Source organism: Saccharomyces mikatae (genome assembly GCF_947241705.1).
Source record: "Saccharomyces mikatae IFO 1815 strain IFO1815 genome assembly, chromosome: 16".
Lineage (NCBI taxonomy): Eukaryota > Fungi > Ascomycota > Saccharomycetes > Saccharomycetales > Saccharomycetaceae > Saccharomyces > Saccharomyces mikatae.
The window spans coordinates 648,467-669,168 of NC_079271.1; the positions used below are offsets into that span (position 1 = coordinate 648,467).

Here is a 20,702-nt window from a genome sequence, read left to right on the forward strand (position 1 = left end):
CGAAAGTATTCCTCATCCATCGATTTAGAAAGCTGCAACAAAAGGTCGAGGAGAAAAATCTTTCACCAGCAACTTAGTCTATCAAGCTTTAATAAAACGAAGATGTCGTTGGAAGCCATTATTTTTGATAGATCGAACCCAGAAAAGGTTTCAGTGAAGGTACTTGATCAACTTCTCCTACCATATACTACTAAATACGTTCCAATTCACACAGTTGATGATGGCTACTCAGTTATCAAAAATATGCAAGTGAGAGGTGCTCCAGCAATTGCGATTGTGGGATCTTTATCTGTCTTGACAGAAATACAATTGGTAAAACATAATCCAACCTCCAGTGCTACCACACTGTATCTGCCAGTAAATTGGGAATCCACAAAGAGAGTGCTTAATGAGAGATTAGATTTCCTTTTGAGCAGCAGACCAACAGCGGTTAATCTATCAAATTCCCTTGCAGACATTAAAAATATACTGACATCATCAGAGAACCTCGAGGTTTTCGACAATAATTTATACAGTTATGTCTGTCAGTTAATAGATGAGGATTTGGCGAATAACATAAAAATGGGTGATAATGGGGCTACTTATTTACTGGATACGTTAATGAATGATGGTTTTAAAGGCGGATTCGCTGTTTTGACGATTTGCAATACTGGCTCCTTAGCAACTTCTGGATATGGTACGGCTTTGGGTGTTATCCGTTCTTTATGGAAGGATTCATTGGCAAAAACTAATGAAGCAAGTTCCGGATCGAATATCGAAAACAAACCCAAGATGGACCATGTATTCCCACTCGAAACAAGGCCTTATAATCAAGGTTCAAGGCTAACTGCTTACGAATTAGTTTCTGAGAATATTCCGTCAACTTTAATTACAGATAGTTCCATAGCGTATAAAATTAGAACTAGCCCGATTCCAATTAAGGCGGCGTTTGTAGGAGCCGATAGAATTGTTCGCAATGGAGATACAGCAAACAAAATTGGTACTTTACAACTTGCTGTAATCTGTAAGCAATTCGGGATTAAATTCTTTGTAGTGGCTCCAAAAACAACTATAGATAATTTAACTGAAACAGGTGATGAGATTATTGTCGAAGAACGTAGGCCTGAAGAATTTAAACTGGTTACGGGTGCAATGGTTAATCCTGAAGATGGTACTTTGGTTTTGAATGAGGCAGGAGAGCCGATCTCGGGAAAGGTAGGAGTTGCCCCTCCTGAAATTGATGTATGGAATCCTGCCTTCGATGTTACTCCACATGAGTTTATTGATGGGATTTTCACTGAGAGAGGTGTATTCATCAAGAATTCTAAAGGTGAATTTGAGCTAGAAGCTCTTTTTTAATTAACCATTTTATAGTGTGAATCGAAAAGTTTAAATTAAGGCACAAAAATTATTTTTTCATTCTTCAAGTATTGTGAGATAGAATTTCATTACATTGTCTCAGAACCTCTTGGGAAATTTAAATTCTAGTCTGTATATTCACCAAAAAAGTGAAGGAAAAAGTAAAGAACTCCTCATAGGGGGCTCGAACCCCTGACATTTCGGTATCCTTGCTTAAGCAAATGCGCTTAAAAGCCGAACGCTCTACCAACTGAGCTAACAAGGATGAGTTCTTCGTTGCACTACCATCTAATAGTCTTATTTACCAAAGTAATGAAGAAACGCGAGATTCAAGTTTAAACTTATTGTCTTGCTGGGAGCTTGCAGAGTTTTGCTGGTGAGATATGAGTGACTTTGAGATAGTTTTTGATAAGGGTAATATTTTTATGTATACAGAATATGTTGATAATTAGTTGTTTAGTAAATTGTAATAATTAAGAATAGTCGTTCCTTCTTAATCTATATAAGAGAGGTATATAAAACACACGCTGATTGGTTATATTAAACCCAAAGGTTCAGACATAAATCAGAGTGTTGATGATAAAAATTTGGTGATAACTCATCTTCTTATATACTAAGTTCTGGACAATTAATAGATCTTTATCTTATTAGTGTAGGAAATTCTATAATTAGAATTTCCCTACTCCAATTTAATTGGTATCACCATAAGAATGTTAGTATTAATTTACTCAACGTTATTAGTATCATGTTAAAGAATGTTCGTCATCAACTACAACAATTTATATGAATAAATGTATAGTAGTAATCACTTATTCCAACAGAATATACTAAAAAGTTCTTCTCGAGGAAATAGGAAACCACAAGAAAGGATCGATAGTTTTATACAATAATATAATCACCATTCGCTTGTTCTTGTCAATAGTTAGTAGTTAAGTTGTAGTAGTAATTAAGAATAAAAGCAGATCTTTTTATACTATAAATGAGAGGTATATAAATAACACGCCGACTGATCATATTAAACATAGCCAATATAACATTGTTGAGACCATTTACTATAGTTTCAATGTAACGGCTCATGCCCTTGAATATTTAAATAACAAGTTGGTCAAGGCTTTGCTGAACCCTCTCTATTACGTCGTCACATATCATTCTTTATCCTGAAATATCAATGACGTATCATGTCTGATTACTTCATATAATCATTAATTAGTTACGAAGAATAATAAGTCACCTTTTTACCAACTGGAAATATAACTACTGATTAAATGGACGATAGTTGTATCCTGTTTCAACAACATGTACAGAGTAATTAGTCTGCGAAATGAGCACAGACAGACATTTTCAAGTTTACTTTAAGCAAGGATTGATTGAATGGAAGTTGCATTATTTTCTTACTGACAAAGATACCTTCCTAAAAAGATGCCAGACGTCAAACAATCAGTAGGTCTGATTGAACAGCTCGAAATTGGTATATGCCACTGCTATGTGGCTTTTCAAATTCGAACATATATATTTTAGGCTAAAATTTGACGTGACATCCCTAAGGTATGGTCAAAAACAATTTTTTGGATAGATAAGGCATTTTTGATTTTGATTTTTGATATTCTCATACAATACTCCCGCCACAAAAGGGACAAAAAATTTTTGATGTAATATTCCAGGAATTATTTTTTCTTGGAATACAACCTTGAAGCAAAAATAGGTAGAAAGGAGTTACTTTTATCGTCCTTGTTTTTGCAGCCCTATAGGGGTCTGTCGCCTAAAGACCTTAAATTATATTCTGTCCTTGACTAGTCTAGTAAGGATTTTTTGAAATCATCTGAACATAAGATTTCCTTCCGCGCATTTCATGCCATGATTGTTAACAGCGATGCATGGGAAGCTTAAAATCAACTGCAAGAGTAATTACCACTGTGATATCTTAGAATGAGCACTCCTTTTAAGCCTGATTCGCGAAAATAGCCGCTAAAAAGACGAGATTAGACCAAATACGGGTAACTTTTTATTCATAATGTTTACATATTTGTCTCAATTAGGAAAATGTAATTTCAAGGCACTAATCAAAAAAGGAATTTTGTAAACAAAGTAATCGAATCAGGAAAAGGTCAACAACGACGTTCGCGATATAGATGAACTTCGGTGTCTGTCCCTCGAGGAATTAGAAAACTCCTTGCAATTGGCACTAATAGTCTGAGCATAGAGTTTCAGAAATTTTCCTCTTAGCAGAAAATATAACCTGTTTAGGGAAAAGAGAAATAGATCCTTTCTTAAAAGTTTAGAGAGGAAAAAATATCAAAATATAATAAAATAGATTCTTTTTAGGTTAATTTTTTGCCAAATTTAGCTAGAATTTTTAAAAATTTGCAACTTTACCGGGATTGAATATTTCTGGGTATTGTCTTCGTTATTCGTTCCAAGAAGTGAAGTATTTTCCTATCAATACTTCTAAAAGCAGAAGAAAAATAGTGAGAGGATACTGGACATTTTTTTATCTTTTTTTGATTAAACCAGTGTATAATAAAACGTACTGCAAGCTACCCGATAAGTTAGAACAGAATACTTTTAAGCGATCTAGTGATTAATCATTTGTTTTATTTTGTATTCTCGCACTTTTTGATTCTTTTAACAGAGATTTCAGATATTTTCAAGCATTGTATTGAAATTTCACTTCGCTCGTTTATCAACAGTTTTTCAAAAACTTGCTCATTTTCTTCGAGGAAATATTCTTACTTATCACGCTCACATAGATGTCGAACCAAATAGAAAATACAGAAAATTCACAGAATTCTAGTTCATCAAGATTTTTGAGGAATGTACAACGGTTGGCCTTGAACAATGTCACAAATACGACATTCCAAAAGAGTAATGTGAACAACTCAGCTCTAACGAATTTCAAATCAGCACTCAATTCTGCAAAGAAGGAGGGAAGCCGAATTCCTCAATTCACTAGAGATAGCGTATCAAGACCAACAGCCGCACTAGAGGAGAAAAGGATCCCAAAGGATGATAGTATAAGCCAACTCACCAAAAGCAATCTTTCGGATAATAAAGAGAACCAAGATCCAACCAGTCAGCAATTTGGTACATTAACTTCCATAAAGGAAGGAAATATTGAATCACCTGCAAATATAAGCGTACATGAATCCTCTTCTGCCAAGGAAATAATCCAGCATGATCCCCTAAAAAACATTGAACCAGGCACTAATATGATTAATAAGCCGGTTGAAAATGAAAAACCTCAGTCAACAAGAAGTCAACTTCACGTTAGAAATAACGAAAATGAGAATGATAGCGGGAAAAAAAGACCAATTTCTACGATTGTTGAACAAGAGTTACCCAAAAAATTTAAAGTGTGCGATGAAAATGGTAAAGAAGAATATGAATGGGAAGATCTAGATGCGGAAGATGTCAATGATCCTTTTATGGTTAGTGAATACGTCAATGATATATTTGAGTACCTTCATCAACTGGAGGTCATTACTTTACCAAAGAAAGAGGATCTCTATCAGCATAGAAACATTCATCAAAACCGAGATATTTTAGTTAATTGGTTGGTTAAAATTCATAACAAGTTCGGCCTCTTACCGGAAACCTTGTATCTTGCCATTAATATAATGGACAGATTTTTGGGCAAAGAGCTAGTTCAGTTGGATAAATTACAACTGGTTGGTACATCTTGCCTTTTCATTGCCTCCAAATATGAAGAGGTATATTCTCCTAGTATAAAACATTTCGCTTCAGAGACAGATGGTGCATGTACGGAAGACGAAATTAAAGAAGGGGAGAAATTTATTTTGAAGACACTAAAGTTTAACCTAAATTATCCCAATCCAATGAATTTTCTGAGAAGAATTTCGAAGGCAGACGACTACGATATACAGTCCCGAACTCTTGCCAAATTCTTACTAGAGATATCATTAGTAGATTTCAGATTTATAGGGATATTACCCTCGTTATGCGCAGCCGCTGCGATGTTTATGTCAAGAAAAATGTTAGGTAAAGGTAAATGGGATGGAAACCTAATACACTATAGCGGTGGGTATACTAAAGAAGAACTAGCTCCCGTATGTCATATGATAATGGATTATCTAGTAAGTTCGATAGTTCACGACGAATTTCATAGAAAATATCAGTCTAGAAGATTTATGAAAGCTTCCATAATTTCCGTTCAATGGGCTCTGAAGGTTAGGAAAAACGGCTACGATATAATGACTTTGCATGAATGAGAAAAGGGACAAGGGCTTACTAATTTCTAAAAATTACTGCTAAATGTCCATATAAAAGGTGTCGCCGCTTTTAATCCATTTCTTTTCACATTTCCATTTATTCTTATAGGTTTCAAATCCAGTTTCAGGGCTTTTCATTTAAGAATCATGAAGCAGCCAGTAAATAGGGTTTGAAACCTAAGATTACCATACCATAATAAAAGCTTTATTTTTATTCTCATCAATCTCACCATACGTTTAATTTTAATTTTTAATTACAATTTCAATTTTGTACCATAAGTTTTATTTGTTTCAGTTCAGCAATATCCGGATGCATGTAGCGACGATAGAGTAAGAAAATTATAAGAAATAATGATTCTTTGCATCTGGAGTTTGACATTTAGCAGATTTCAGTATTTTATTTTCGTTAAAATACTATTTTAACTTCTTTTTCATTTCGTTTAAAATTCTTTTAGTATAATTATCTTAATTTACTTTCGAAAACAACCTAAATAATAATAATAATAATAATAATAATAATAGTAATAATAATAGTGAAAGTAGTAGTAGTAGTAGTAGTAGCGTAGGAAGTTAATATGCTTATTACTATAAACTAACGATATATGAAGATGCAGAAATTCTCGAGTAAAAGCAGAAAGAAAAAAACGGTCTTAAGCGTATGCGGATTTTTGAGTAGTACCAGTACTATTATGGTTGTCAATGGAAAAGGTTTTGGAAGTTACTATCCATTTCAGCTTTGCACCAATTGAAGGCTTGGAAATAAACAGAGCCATACCTAGGCTTCTTGTATTTCAAAACCAATGAATCCAAACGAATTTTAGAACTGGCAATGTCAGTGACTAGATCGATACAGCGGGATTGAAATACTTCGTCTTCCGTCGGATCGATGCCACCACTGTAATGTTGTAGTGTTTTGTTCCATAGCTCGTTCTTGCTTCTATTGGTCATTCTTCTCGCTATATACATTGCCATTGCGCTAATGGTAGACGGAGGTAAGTGGATGAAATGATGGCAGCAGTAGGCATACTCTAGAATAAATTTACCAATATTTCTGTTAACCAAATTGTAATCATCTGCCTTGGAGATCCTTCTCAAAAAATTAAGTGGATTGGGCCAACCAATGTTGAACTCTAAAGAAGTTAGCATGAACATTTCTGCATTTTTTATGTCATTTTTAGAAGCAGCGCCATCAGTGATATAAGCGTACTCGGCCAATTTGGGCAAATTCACTTCCTCAAACTTTGCCGCTATGAAGAGCGAAGTGACTGCTAATAACTGTAATTTGTTCATAGTAACTTTATTTTTGGCTAAAAATCTATCCATCAAGTTTATAGATAGGAATAAAGTTTCGGGATAGCACTGGAACTTCTCATGAACTTCTACTAGCCAATCCACTAATATCGCTCTCATGGAGGGCCTTAAATAGTACTTTGACGTTTTATCTAATAGGTAATTATGAGACGGTAGGGTTTCTAGTTCTCTTGTGTACAAAAAATCGAAAATTTCTGTAGAGTATTCTGCTACCATTGCAGTGTCATTTTTTTCGACATAATCTAAATCCTTCCAACCGACTATTTCACCAGTTTCTTCAACTCCAGTCCTGCGTTTTTTCCTTACTATTGAAAGATCATCATATTCTCCTTCTCCTTCTTCTCCTTCTTTTTTAGCTACGGCTGCTGACGCTGTTGATGTTGCTGTTCGATCGTTATATATCTGTCTCTTTTGAGCGGCGCTAAAGATAGGCCTAATATCTTCTTCCCTTCGTACCTTTACGGCCTTGGTATTTGTTAGCCTCTTGTTTTGGCTTAGAGGATTATTGTTTACTGGCACATCAGTTAAAGCCCTTCTTGGTTTGGAGTTTTGGATATGGTGCTTACTAGAGCTATCAATTACCGGATTTATTTTTTTTTCTTGAGAGATCGTCATGTCTTCGCTGCACAATTGCTTCTCGTTCTCGTTATGAATCAAAGAACTTCTTTTAATGCTCTGCTCGTAATCTTGACTACCTCCCATTGTTCAGTAAAGTGTTCAGCGGCTTTAATTACAGTTATAGGCGCAATATTGCTAAATGTTCAACTTACTTAGCTCTTTTGCTGTTTGTGAGATAACTGATGGACCGAGAAAAGCTTGCAACGTTTAGCCTTTTCAGAGTACAAAGACAAACAACCTGAACAGAGAAATTGTCTCTTCTTAAAAAGCTTAAGAAGAGGTTACGTGTAGCTTCTAACAAACTGACGGACGTAGCAGAAACTACTTTCGTAGCACAGGGCAGTAACAAGTCGCCATTCATAGAGGAAAGAGAAATCAGCACAGAGATGCTGTGGGCGCTATCCCAATGTGGGCAAAGCGCGTGAATAGCACGACGCGTGTAGCCGTTATGTTTTGTACCAGCAAAAACGCGTCTTTATTATTCGAGGCACACGTATGTTTGCTGAACTTGTTTACTAAGATGCCAATTAAAAAGACTTGTTCTAGCTGATATAATTAGCTTTGCTCTTTAATCTTGTCTATAGACTACAGGAGCGTTAACTATACAATGATAAAAAAACTATTTCAATAAAAAAAGCTCGCACTCAGGATCGAACTAAGGACCAACAGATTTGCAATCTGCTGCGCTACCACTGCGCCATACGAGCTTTATGATTATGGTTTTTCAGGGCTTGAAGTGCATAATATATGTTAGCCTGGACTATGTTGTAGATGAAACGTTAGCATTTACTTAAAAGGGTAATCGCGAACCACACTTGAAACTAACTGTTGATAATTAGTAGTTTTGTTGGAATAAGTGATTACCACTATACATTTATTCATATAAATTGTTGTAGTTGATGACGAACATTCTTTAACATGATACTAATTGTTGTAATATAAATCAACTATCATCTACTAACTAGTATTTACGTTACTAGTATATTATCATATACGGTGTTAGAAGATGACGCAAATGATGAGAAATAGTCATCTAAATTAGTGGAAGCTGAAATGCAAGGATTGATAATGTAATAGGATCAATGAATAACAACATATAAAACGATGATAATAATGTTTATAGAATTATGTAGAATTGTAGATTCCCTTTTATGGATTCCTAAATCCCTGAGGAGAACTTCTAGTATATCTACATACCTAATATTATTGCCTCATAAAAAATGGAATCCCAACAATTACATCAAACTCCACCATTATCTCACTAATGATATTGGGTAAATAAATACAAACATTTTTATGATTATACCAATTAAATTGGAGCAGGCAAGTTCTAATAATTGAATTTCCTGCATTAGTAAGATAAAGATCTATTAATTGATCAGAACTTATTATATAAGAAGATGAGTTATCACCAAATTCTTATCATCAAAACTCTGATTTATGTCTGAACCATTGGGTTTAATATAACCAATCAGCGTGTTTTTTACATACCTCTCTTATATAATTCAAGAAATAACGACTTATTCTTAATTATTACAACTTACAGAACTACTAATTATTAATATGGTAATGAGAAATGGGTGAATATTTTGATAATTGTTGGGATTCATTGTTGATAAAGGTAATATTATTTGGTACATATAATATACTAGAAGTCATCCTTGAAGATATATGAATCCAATAAATGGAACTCGTAATTTACATGCTCTCATTCAATATCCTGTTACATCATCAATCGTTGCATTTCAGCATCAACTAACTTATGTCATCATCTAACACTGTATACGATAATACACTAGTAGTATGACTAATAGCTGATGGACGATAGTTGATTTATATTCCAACACTTAGGCATATATATTCTAAGTTAATATTCGGTCAATGGATTTTTGGCGTCTCTTGTGTTATTGTTTGAACAGCTCGTGTAGTATTTCTTCTGTGTCACCATAGGAATAGAAACATGTACACATATACGGACGTGTACCTTGTTTACGATATAGGCATTCAACGTGTTACTATAGGAACATGCATGAACAATGACAAGTTACCCATCCCAACAATATTGTTATTTAGGACTATTTATACCTATACACCCATGGAGATCTACTAGCAAATTTTGTATACGAAATAGTATCATCTTTATCAATCATGTCTAAACTTTTCTCTCTATCAGTATCTATTATTCATATTTCATGGCGGCAGTCCAGAAATTGGCTTCGAGTTCACAACCTTCAGCAAAAATTGACACTAAAGTATCTAGTTGCTCTGGAGGGTATGTTTCCAAGATACGATTCAAAAGCCTTTCACCTTCAAGCATTGCTTCGTATGACCATGAAGATAAGCAAGTATTACACCATTCACGGTAAAGAGTCCCTTCGGCTACAGTCACTTGATCCTTGAGTTTGATTAGAGCATGAACATAACCCATTAAACAGGGGTTGAGGGCAACAACTATTTCTTGCCAGTTGCCTCTTCTGGAGATATCGTTGAGGTAACGGCAGTAAGCTCTTAATGCAGGACCTCTTTCAACCTTTTGTAAGTGGTCAGGATCTTTAATTCCAAAGTCCTCTCTTAACCTTTTTTCATGTTGAGTTAATTCTTCACGAACGCAATCAACAAGAAGTAGCTCCTTCTCTAGGTCTTTTAAACCTGGAGCTTTACTACCTGAGACGCAGCAAACTTTGGCATAATCGATCAAGTATAGATAATCTTGTTCAATGAAGAACCGGAACTTCTTGCGTTCTAATGTGCCGTTTGCCACTTTCTTGACGAATTCATGATTCACATATGAGTCCCAATGTGGCTTGACTTTGGGATGGTTTATTAGGTATTGAAAGAAGTTGCCTCCAGGAATTCTGTCAAAAGAACCTTTGACTTGCTTCTTAGATACAACGTCTGATGCAGTAAAACATTCGTCGCTGACCATTTTTTCCAATGGAATTTCTACAGCATAAACATGATTAATTGGCCCGTTGTCCTTTACAGCTTTCTTGGTGACATCACAACCAATGGTAATGGCATTTTGGACGTACTCAATACCACCATAAACAGACTGGGGAAGAGAATAACCGCGAGCTAAGTTGGATGCTATGGCAGAAGCCAGGGTGCATCCAGTACCATGAGTATGGGTGGTATTAACAAATTTACCCTTATAAGTGATGTACTTTTGTTCGGCGCTCAAGTAAAGGACGTCAGTAACATACTTTTCTTTTCCATTACCCCATGGAATGTGGCCTCCTTTCACTAAAATGTTGGAACATTTTGTGATTTTAGCAATGTCTTTGGCGATCTCAAAAACGTCCTCTAATTTGTTAACCATTCTGTCCTCACCCAATAATTTAAAACACTCTGGGATGTTTGGAGTCAAAACGTCAGCAAAGGGAGAAATTTTGTCCATAATTAAACCGGCTACGTCCTTTCCAGCTAAAGAAGAACCAGAGGTGGCGCAAAGAACTGGGTCAACCACTAGTTTTGGTCTCTTTTCACCAAGCTGAAGAAGCTTTTCGTGCAAGACCTCAATAGCAGCAGCCGTAAGCATACCTGTCTTGATGACGTCACATCTCATATCCTGTAGGTTAGCTTCCAGTATTTGGGAAACCACTTCCTTTGGTGTGTTTTGAATACCGTACACCGTCACTGGAGTTTGAGCAGTTAAGGTAGTGATGCATGACATGGCGTAACATCTGTGGGCAGTGATAGTCTTGATATCAGCTTCAATACCAGCACCACCACTTGAATCTGCTCCGGCAATGGACAAAACGGTTGGTAGTTTTTCATTGCTGGCTAAAGTAAGATATGGGGGAGGCGTATTTATACTCACTGTAGAATATGTCATAACGGAAAGATGGAATGTTGATTTTACACACTATTCTAATAATGTGTCAAGTCTTAGGAGAACAATAAAAGGCACAAACATTGCGTTCTGCCTCTGATTTTGCATGTTTTATCTATTGTTTAAATATCGGGAATATCTCTTCACAAATCATACAGCTCTAAGGGTTTCCAATATTTGGTCTGAAAGCATCAATATACTAGAAGAGAGAATAAATACGTATAGGTGTCATTAAGTTAACAAAAGGTTGCAAAGTGAAAATAAACAGTAACGGCTCCCAAGATTTTCCGTGCAGTTCCATAAGGCTTGATGTTACATAGTGCTTTGTGTGTCTATGCGAATAAAGGAAGCGTATGCTGGATCTGAAATAGGTAATTAGATACAAGAATAACGTTTTGGAGAACCACAGGAAGTTCATATCGCCCTAATCTGTTTCTAAAATGTTCTTTCACGTATTTCTCCGAGTATCCAGTTGACACTAAGTGTATTTCATAGTAATTCTGTTATATACATAAACTAATAAGATGTAGCGACAATTTTTGGGACTCCATTTTCGTCGGGTTCGTATCGTAATATTAAGAATAAAGGCACCTTGAGCTATTTTATAGAAAAGAATGCCAAACGTTGTTTAAATAAGGACCACATATGACACAATTTAGGAGGAGTTCATGGATCTGACGTATCCAAAAAAGGAAGACGATGATTTGATGACTGTTTTTCACCATTTATATCATCTTTTCATGCTGTATATGATAATAAACTATAGGTATGAATACTAGTCGATAGACAACCTTTGATGATCGTTTTTAAATGTGGAACACTCGCATTATGACACACATATGGCTGAATACATCAAGAAAACACTTTCCTAATTTATTTGATATTAGGATGGTTTAGACAACCCACTATTACTCGGGCACATAATACTACAGAGGAATGGACTTTCCATACGTTGTTTCATAACGTCTTTACACTACTGTCATACCTTTCGACTAAGAATTCCTGGAACAAAAAATTATTCATTGTCACTGAAGACCACTCTTTTTATAGATGTTGCAAATTGTGAGACCAATGGAATAGGATTCGAACAGTCATCTGGTTTAGTGGTAGTTAAAATGCAAGCGTTTCAATATAGCTAACGAAAAACACCGTATATAACGGAATGTGTAGAGTAGTGATTGATTTTTGTGGATACCTAAATTTGAGAGGAAGACTTCTATTGCAATCATTAAATTGGGATCCCCAAGAGAATCAGATATTTATGTAGTGTGTATGTAGTTTAAGGTGGTCATATTTTTTATTCTCAATCAACATCGGGAGTTAACCTAACCACCGACAATAACTCTATTTAGGCCGCTTTAAGGAAGTTTGATTTTAATGGTGTTCTTTTGAAATGCCAAGTTCCGCCACGTTTAATCCAATGATAAAAAAACCTTAGTAACATTCTAAATTAAATTCAATTTGTACGGTATTCGTTTTGATTTTGTTGCTCTCCTCTGAAATCTTCTAACTTCAGTTTAGCGAAAATGGCGACATTAAAATACAAAATGTAAATAAATGGATATGGAAATCATTTTCTTCTAATGGAGTATCTCACAAATGCAAACCCAAGAAGAAAATCATACAAGTTCTACGATAACCCCAGTGAAATCTTTACTATAAAAAATCTTGTTTGTTGAATTTTAAGGTAATGCTTCCTCTATTCTTTCTACCACCAAGAGATGAAAGTAAACATTCAGCGAGCGTTATCTTAGTTTTACTATTGTATAGACAATTCTTCAAAAAGGTTTTCTGCTACGTATGTGAAAGTAGCTGTTTGGTCTCGAACTGTGAGTCTCAGAACCACTAGCGGAATTACTTGATGCGGTATTTTACATGACTCTTTTTCACTGCGAAAAAAATGAAACACATATTTACACGATTTTCAAACAAATTTATGCTAGTGAATATGCAGAATAGTAAGCAGTTTTGTTTTATCTTTTCATGTTTTGATTAATTAATAAAAGTGTGCCTAAAAGTAACGAATAGCTATAGAATAACATCTTGACTGATGTCCTTGAGAGAAGTAACTAACTATGAAGTTTCCTTCCATATCCCATTGTCCTATAGCAACAGGGCGCATAAGATTTGTAAACTTCCAAATGGAATTTTGGCATTATTAATATCTGATCCAACGGATACTTCAAGCTCATGCTCACTGTCAGTTTGCACTGGCTCCCACAATGACCCAATGGATATCCCAGGTTTGGCACACCTTTGTGAACACATGATTCTTTCTGCAGGTTCTAAAAAATACCCTGATCCTGGTTTATTTCACGCACTAATCGCCAAGAACAACGGCTCTCAAAATGCCTATACGACAGGAGAACAAACGACTTTTTATTTTGAATTGCCCAATACTCAAAATAATGGTGAATTTGCATTTGAATCCATCTTAGATGTGTTTGCGTCATTTTTCAAAGATCCACTCTTCAACCCTTTATTAATAAGTAAGGAAATATATGCCATACAAAGCGAGCATGAGGGGAACATATCATCAACAACAAAGATATTCTACCACGCAGCAAGAATTTTGGCCAATTCCGATCATCCTTTCAGTCGGTTTTCCACTGGCAACATACATTCACTATCAAGCATTCCACAATTGAAGAAAATAAACTTGAAAAGCTCACTAAACACTTACTTCAGAAGTAATTTTTTTGGGGAAAATATAACATTGTGCATTAGGGGATCACAATCCGTTAATATACTTACAAAACTCGCCATATCAAAATTTGGTGATGTAAAGCCTAAAAGCATCGTGAAAGAGAGGCATTTTTCGATTGGGAAAGGGCCATTTCGAAAATCAACGTCATTAAGACGAAGTCTGAATTCTCCTAAAAACGACTATCGTAACTTAGAAGACTTCAAAATACTAGACACCGTATGGGAAAAAAAATACCAAAATACAATGTGTTTTCAACATGCTCCTGAATGTAATTCGATTTTTATCAACTCAAATAAAATGCCTGTGATGAGATTTCTATTTCCGGTTAGTGATAGGAACACCAGATTTACAAAGGATGACATAAAAATATACAGTCATCTATGGTGTGAACTTTTTGGCGATGAGTCTCCAGGATCTTTGAGCCATTACTTAGTGTCAAGAGGCTGGATCACAAAATGCTTTGCTTTTACCTCAGAATTTGCTATTGGTGACATAGGATTAATCTTGGAATTAGAACTAACAAACAGTGGATGGAAAAGCATCAAGAACATTACAACAACGATATTTTCTGAACTTTTGCCTTCCTTCTACGTAAAAAACATCGATCATTTGGTTACTTTTTTGAAAGAACAGAACTTGATTGATCTTGCTCGTTTTCTATACCAAAGTTCTGAAAATCTACCCATGGAGGAGTGTTCAAATTTAAGCAGTTTTCTTCAGGAAAATCTTGAGTGTTTAACTCCCTCCAATGTATTCAAGGGATTTAAATCTCTTATTGAAATAGATGATCCTAATATCGAAAAATATGAAGAAACAAAGGCCAACGTGCGGTGGTGGACAGGCCAGGCAATCAAATTCCAAAATTTTCTAAAGTCGCACATGAAGCATGACAACACGCGCCTTTTACTCTTGGGGGATATCAAATCCCACAAGATATTTCACATAATCGAAAATAAGAGTGAGATACGCACTGATTTTTTCTATGAGTTTGAATATTATACAGGAAGCGTTCATTTAGCAGAAGAAAATAAATACTATCCAAAAAGCTCATATGAATTCAATTTTCCGAAAAGTAATCTCTTTTTACCTGATTACATCAGCGATCCATTAAAATTGCGACAGCTTTTCTTGGAATGCTCACTGAAATCAAAATTTGCCACTCTTAGACCACAAATTTATAGTGAGCCCACCAGGAGAGAGCCTCAATTGGTCAGCGAAAATCTAAATTATGAGATGTGGATTTTAAAAGAAGACCCAAATTTTGCCTCGAACAATAAATCTGTTGTATCGTTTGAAGTTTTAGGATTAGGTATCAAACCAAGTCCAGAGGCGACAATTCACCTGGAAGTGCTAGCACAGGTATTATTTATCATCACCTCATCACATCTTTATCCAGCTCTAAGAATTGGTTATACATACGAGATTGCTTCCTCAAGCAAAGGCAGTGTGACGCTTCGCTTTACCATTTCTGGTTTTCCTGAGGGTGTCTTTAAAATAGTAAAGACATTCGTAGATACGTTAAAACTAATTGCTACAGATCCCACGTTTCTTTCGAAAGACACCTTGAGAAAGGCAAGAATATTTGTCAGAAGTAAATATGAGAGCGCATCATCAGATAATTGCGTGAAACTAGCTAGTATTGGGTTACTGATTGTTTTAGAGGAATTTATATGGACTTTACAGGATAGAATTAATGCTTTAGAACTTACGGAAATGGAGTCTTTCAAAGAATTTTGTTCCCTATTTTGGAAGAATCCTAAGCAGTTAGTCTTGCTCGTGCAAGGAAGCCTCGACTATGCAGACGAAATCAACCATTACTTAAACAGAAATTTTACACAGCACCTGAAAGTCTGTAATGAAGGTTCCAAATCAACCATACATCTTTACCCTTCGCCGAGTACTAAAAATCTAGATGAAGGCACAAATGCCTTCATCTCTTACAATGGCCATCAAGACGACCCTAACAATAGTATCGTGTACTTCATTCAAACTGCACAAAGGGACGATATAGAAAACCTAGCACTAACGTTCCTTACAGAGTATCTATTTTCGCTAACATTAGTACCTGATTTAAGGAATAGAAAACAAATTGGGTACATTGTTTTGGGAGGCCTTAGGGTCTTGACAGACACTGTTGGGATTCATGTAACTGTGATGTCTGGGAGCTCAGCACACAATCTTGAAACCAAGATCAATGAGTATTTATCTTACCTGGAACTACAAGTACTAGATAATCTCACTGAAATTGATTTCCGAAAAATGCTATTGGAGCCATTTTTAACGCTGTTAAAGCAAAACAGTATCACCAAATTCGAAGAATCAGCTGGTCCTGTAGACCTATTGAATGAGATAGTGGCAAATGTACAGAACGGAGACAATTACACTCTCAACAACAGGCAAATGAAACAACATAGGAAAGTAAGAAATAAAATCACCGAAAAGAGACTTAATTTCCAAGAAGAATATGAAATGGTTAACATCCCCTTTCTGCAAAAGTTAACTCTAAAGAAGTACTTGAGGTTTTTTCAAGCAAAAATCTCTATATATTCCACACAAAGAAGTAAAATTTCAATAATGATTGCAAGCCCAATGGCTGAAGAAAAGATTGCAAGTAGAAGGATATTTCTCCAACTAGAAGCTTTCCTGAAAATTAAAGGATTTGCAATAAAAAATGAAGATTTGAAAAAAATTGTTGAACATTCAGAGGGTAGTCCTATGTTACTGGTAAAGAATCTTTTCACTCATTTTCGCAAGAGGAATGAAGCTTTCAAGCTTGGTACTGTTGTATTACAGGAAATACTTAAAATCATCGGAATGAATTTCAAGCAGGGATACGGCTCTGTATTAGGTTTTTCTTCGCATAATAGTGAAGGACAAGACGTAAAAAATTTTTGGAAGAACGATATAGAGCCGGTAATTCCTCTTCAAGAGCTTCCTGACCCGAACTTTTTTCGCAAGTACGTCTTCTAAATTGTTTTTTCTCATTATAGAATTTCCATACATCTTTTTTTACTAAGCACCCTCTCATCTGCCATGATACTATTTGTTACATAATTCCTTTCGTAATTCCACATAATATTCTCAACACTTTTCAGTAGTACAGAAACTGCACCTCGACCGTCCATCACTGCGCTTATAATCTCAAATATTGATAGTAATCATAAAATATTTGCTCAAAACGACGGTAAGATGAGCAAAAATGGCGCGACCCTGAAAAGAGCACTTTTCTAGATTCGGGCAATAAATTGCAACATAAAAAATATGATAATGTCATCTCGAAAGGATCAGATATGGCTTAATATTCTTTTGCGTCAATGCTGCGATAATTTAAATAACCGCATAGTAATTCTTAAAAGAAGAGTACTGCTGGATATCCTAATTGCATAGAAAGGTTTTCAAGGGTATAACTAAACAAGTAAAGTAAGATTTAAGTGGCGGTTCTAGTTACATTTGTTGAGAGGATCAAGCAAAAAAGGAAAGTACATAACACTTGAGTTCAAGATGAATGGTATGTCCATGAGCAGCAGTATGAGCATGGACACGATGTCCAGTGCTAGCAAGACATTAGCCTCGAGTATGACATCGATGAGCATGGCCGCAATGTCCAGTGCTAGCAAGACATTAGCCTCGAGTATGGCATCGATGTCGGGCATGTCGATGGGTAGTAGCTCAATGTCGAGCATGTTGATGGGGAGTTCTTCTGCAACAATGAGCTCGACCAGCGCTTCTGCCACTTCAGATTCTAGCATGTCAGATATGTCAGGTATGTCAGGTATGTCAGGTATGTCATCATCAAGTAATAGCAGTTCTTCAGAAATGGATATGGACATGAATATGGGAATGAACTATTACTTAACTCCCACATATAAGAACTATCCTGTTCTATTTCATCATTTGCATGCGAACAACAGCGGTAAGGCCTTTGGTATTTTCTTACTATTTGTTGTAGCCGCTTTTGTTTATAAACTATTGCTTTTTGTTAGTTGGTGCCTTGAAGTTCACTGGTTCAAGAAATGGGACAAGAAAAACAAGTATTGTACTTTGTCTTCAGCAAATACGGAGAATGAAGAAGTATATTATGGCACTGATAACCAATTCGAGATTCAAGGTCTACCCAAGTTACCAAATTTACTTACAGACATATTTGTTCCATCTTTAACAGATCTCTTCCACGACATTATAAGAGCGTTTTTGGTATTTACATCCACTATGATTATCTACATGTTGATGCTTGCTACTATGTCTTTTGTATTAACGTATGTTTTTGCTGTAATTACTGGCTTAGCTTTGTCAGAAGTCTTCTTTAATAGATGTAAATTGGCCATGTTGAAGAGATGGGATATTCAAAGAGAAATTCAAAAAACAAAGAAATGTCCTGGCTTTGAGAATTGCCAATGTGGCAGACATTCTAAACCAGTTCCTGATCCGGTTGCTGTTGCTGACACTACTTCGGCTAGCGATCAAAGTACCCGATTAGAAAAGAATAACGATTCCAAACCTGCAGTTTCCGACAGTAATCATAAAGAAACATTTACACAAGAAGACGGATGTAATTGTGCTAAGGTCTCGAGGAAAAACCAAGCGAACATAGAGCGCGACATTCTTGAAAGTTCCAAGCTGCAGGAACAGTCTGGAAATATGGACCAAAACTTACTTCCGGCTGAAAAATTTACTCATAACTAATAATTAGACATGATTCGTCTACCTTTATTTTCCCTCTTCAATATCTTAATACATTACAGGTAGGAATATCTCTTACCCCTCAAGAACTTGAGAAATCTTCTCGAAAGTTTGTACTCTGAATGCCCTCATAAAAAAAGGGAAGAAAAAATAGGATACAACAACCTTCCTATAAATAACAAACTTGTATATAGTTGAATGTCTTACTAGTTTTTATTCAAAGATTCTTTATTATTGTTTTCAGTTTGCATAGTAAAAACCAAAGGGTAAAAAGTCATATGCGTGCCTAAATTGAATTTCCGATGTTTCTCACATTTCTTTTTTCTCATGAAGTATAATCGCTCCCGCGCGAACATTTTTCACTTTCATTCGGAAGAGACCAGTATTTCAAATCGTGTCAATCTCATCTATTTGACAAAGTGGCAATTCTTGAATATAATAAGATAACTGTATAAGTGATACTAGTAAAATCAAAGGGTTTTGTTAACGTTTGTTTCCGATTCGTTAAGACAAAATTTTGCCAAAAAAAAAAAGACAATGCTCAGGTATAGGTCTTTATCAATCAAGAGAATCTCTCATCCGACACCAGGCATTGCCTTGATGTCTTCTCGTTCTGCGGTAATGAGATCAAGCTTGATACCTCTGTTCAAACCGATTTTAAGCCGTTGGAACTCTTCAGCATCAGAAAGTTCAAAAAAGGAGCTTAAGATGACAAATGGAAGCCAGGAAAGTGCGACTGAGGTTTCTCCAGTAAAAGAAAAGGAAAAGCTACCATTCAAGGTTAAAATGCAAAATGCTCTTCGTCACTATTGGGATGGTTCCAAACTTTTAGGATTAGAGATAAAAATATCCTCCAAATTGTTAATGAAGAGTGCCGCAGGATATCCGTTAACAAGAAGGGAAAACTTGCAACTGAAGAGAACCACCCAAGATATCGTCCGGCTAGTTCCATTTGCTGCTTTCCTCATTATTCCATTTGCTGAACTTCTACTACCCTTTGCACTAAAGTTATTTCCCAATTTACTTCCTTCTACTTATGAGTCGAGTAAAAAACGTGAGAATAAGCTAGAGAATCTAAGAAACACAAGAAAGTTAATGTCTGAAATCATCAAGAATAACAAGTCACATTTTAAGCCCAACAATATCTCCGAGGAACAAAAAGCTTTATTTAATAGGTTCTACACACATGTCCGTGCCACTGGGGTACCAGAATCTCGTGAACAACTGATTGAAGTGGCCAGATTGTTCACCGATGATACTGTTTTAGACAACGTAACAAGGCCTTACTTGATTGCATTGGCGAAATACATGAATCTGCAACCATTCGGCACCGATGTGATGTTACGTTACCGCATCAGGTATAAGATGCTTGAACTGAAAAAGGACGATCTTTCAATATATTACGAGGATGCAGAACAACTATCCCTCTCTGAATTGAAAACGGCATGTGCTTCTAGAGGTATTAGAAGTGTAGATGTGGAGCCCAGCGTGTTATATTCGAATCTGAGATTGTGGCTAAACATGAGGCTAAAAGACAAGATCCCATCAACATTACTGATCATGGCCACTGCTTACAATTACGGTAATGTGCAATCCAAGGAGTCATTATATGACGCATTATGTGATGTCCTAATCGGTATTCCTGATGAACTATACCATGAAGTTAAGGTAAACGTCGTCAAGGAAGACGAAGCATCTGCTAAGCAAAAGTTGAAGCAGTTGAGGGAGCAAGAAGAAATCATGAAAGAGGAAGAGCAGCAAGAAGAGAACGCCATTGTGAGCGTCAAGGATGAACTAAGCTTAGACGACCAAGACAAGAACATAGATGCGGCCGCTCCGGACGTAAAGCCACAAGAAACTAAACCCATTGGAGAAACTGCCGCCTCCAAAGAGAAGTAATCAAGTTTACACACAACCCATTTAATCGCACGATGCACATTCTGCTACTCTCGCCAACATTCTTTCTATACATACTCGCACAAAACTCCTC

The 20,702-nt window shown here is 35.9% G+C and overlaps 7 protein-coding genes and 2 non-coding genes across 9 annotated transcripts; 5 read left to right on the forward strand and 4 right to left on the reverse strand.

The window, feature by feature from the left end:
* Positions 1–102: 102 nt before the first annotated feature.
* Positions 103–1,338, forward strand: MRI1 (S-methyl-5-thioribose-1-phosphate isomerase MRI1; the record flags this gene model as incomplete). The annotated part of the gene is made up of 1 exon (XM_056226367.1): positions 103–1,338. One exon carries the CDS (start codon positions 103–105, stop codon positions 1,336–1,338), a length of 1,236 nt encoding a protein of 411 aa, XP_056080092.1.
* Positions 1,339–1,507: 169 nt separating this feature from the next.
* Positions 1,508–1,603, reverse strand: Smki_16.trna12K. The gene is made up of 2 exons: positions 1,567–1,603; positions 1,508–1,543 (listed from the first exon to the last, which is right to left on the reverse strand). It is a non-coding gene; the product is annotated as a tRNA-Lys (tRNA).
* Positions 1,604–4,085: 2,482 nt separating this feature from the next.
* CLB2 (B-type cyclin CLB2) lies at positions 4,086–5,564 on the forward strand (the record flags this gene model as incomplete). The annotated part of the gene is made up of 1 exon (XM_056226368.1): positions 4,086–5,564. The coding sequence occupies one exon, from the start codon at positions 4,086–4,088 to the stop codon at positions 5,562–5,564; it is 1,479 nt and encodes a 492-aa protein (XP_056080093.1).
* Positions 5,565–6,260: 696 nt separating this feature from the next.
* Positions 6,261–7,577, reverse strand: CLB5 (B-type cyclin CLB5; the record flags this gene model as incomplete). Its single annotated transcript, XM_056226369.1, has 1 exon — positions 6,261–7,577. One exon carries the CDS (start codon positions 7,575–7,577, stop codon positions 6,261–6,263), a length of 1,317 nt encoding a protein of 438 aa, XP_056080094.1.
* Positions 7,578–8,128: 551 nt separating this feature from the next.
* Positions 8,129–8,200, reverse strand: Smki_16.trna13C. Its single transcript has one exon. It is a non-coding gene; the product is annotated as a tRNA-Cys (tRNA).
* A 1,472-nt stretch (positions 8,201–9,672) lies between these two features.
* THI22 (putative phosphomethylpyrimidine kinase) lies at positions 9,673–11,328 on the reverse strand (the record flags this gene model as incomplete). The annotated part of the gene is made up of 1 exon (XM_056226370.1): positions 9,673–11,328. One exon carries the CDS (start codon positions 11,326–11,328, stop codon positions 9,673–9,675), a length of 1,656 nt encoding a protein of 551 aa, XP_056080095.1.
* Positions 11,329–13,375: 2,047 nt separating this feature from the next.
* AXL1 (Axl1p) lies at positions 13,376–17,002 on the forward strand (the record flags this gene model as incomplete). Its single annotated transcript, XM_056226371.1, has 1 exon — positions 13,376–17,002. One exon carries the CDS (start codon positions 13,376–13,378, stop codon positions 17,000–17,002), a length of 3,627 nt encoding a protein of 1,208 aa, XP_056080096.1.
* A 531-nt stretch (positions 17,003–17,533) lies between these two features.
* On the forward strand, positions 17,534–18,715 carry CTR1 (high-affinity Cu transporter CTR1; the record flags this gene model as incomplete). The annotated part of the gene is made up of 1 exon (XM_056226372.1): positions 17,534–18,715. One exon carries the CDS (start codon positions 17,534–17,536, stop codon positions 18,713–18,715), a length of 1,182 nt encoding a protein of 393 aa, XP_056080097.1.
* Positions 18,716–19,249: 534 nt separating this feature from the next.
* Positions 19,250–20,611, forward strand: YLH47 (Ylh47p; the record flags this gene model as incomplete). The annotated part of the gene is made up of 1 exon (XM_056226373.1): positions 19,250–20,611. The coding sequence occupies one exon, from the start codon at positions 19,250–19,252 to the stop codon at positions 20,609–20,611; it is 1,362 nt and encodes a 453-aa protein (XP_056080098.1).
* Between the last annotated feature and the right edge of the window lie 91 nt (positions 20,612–20,702).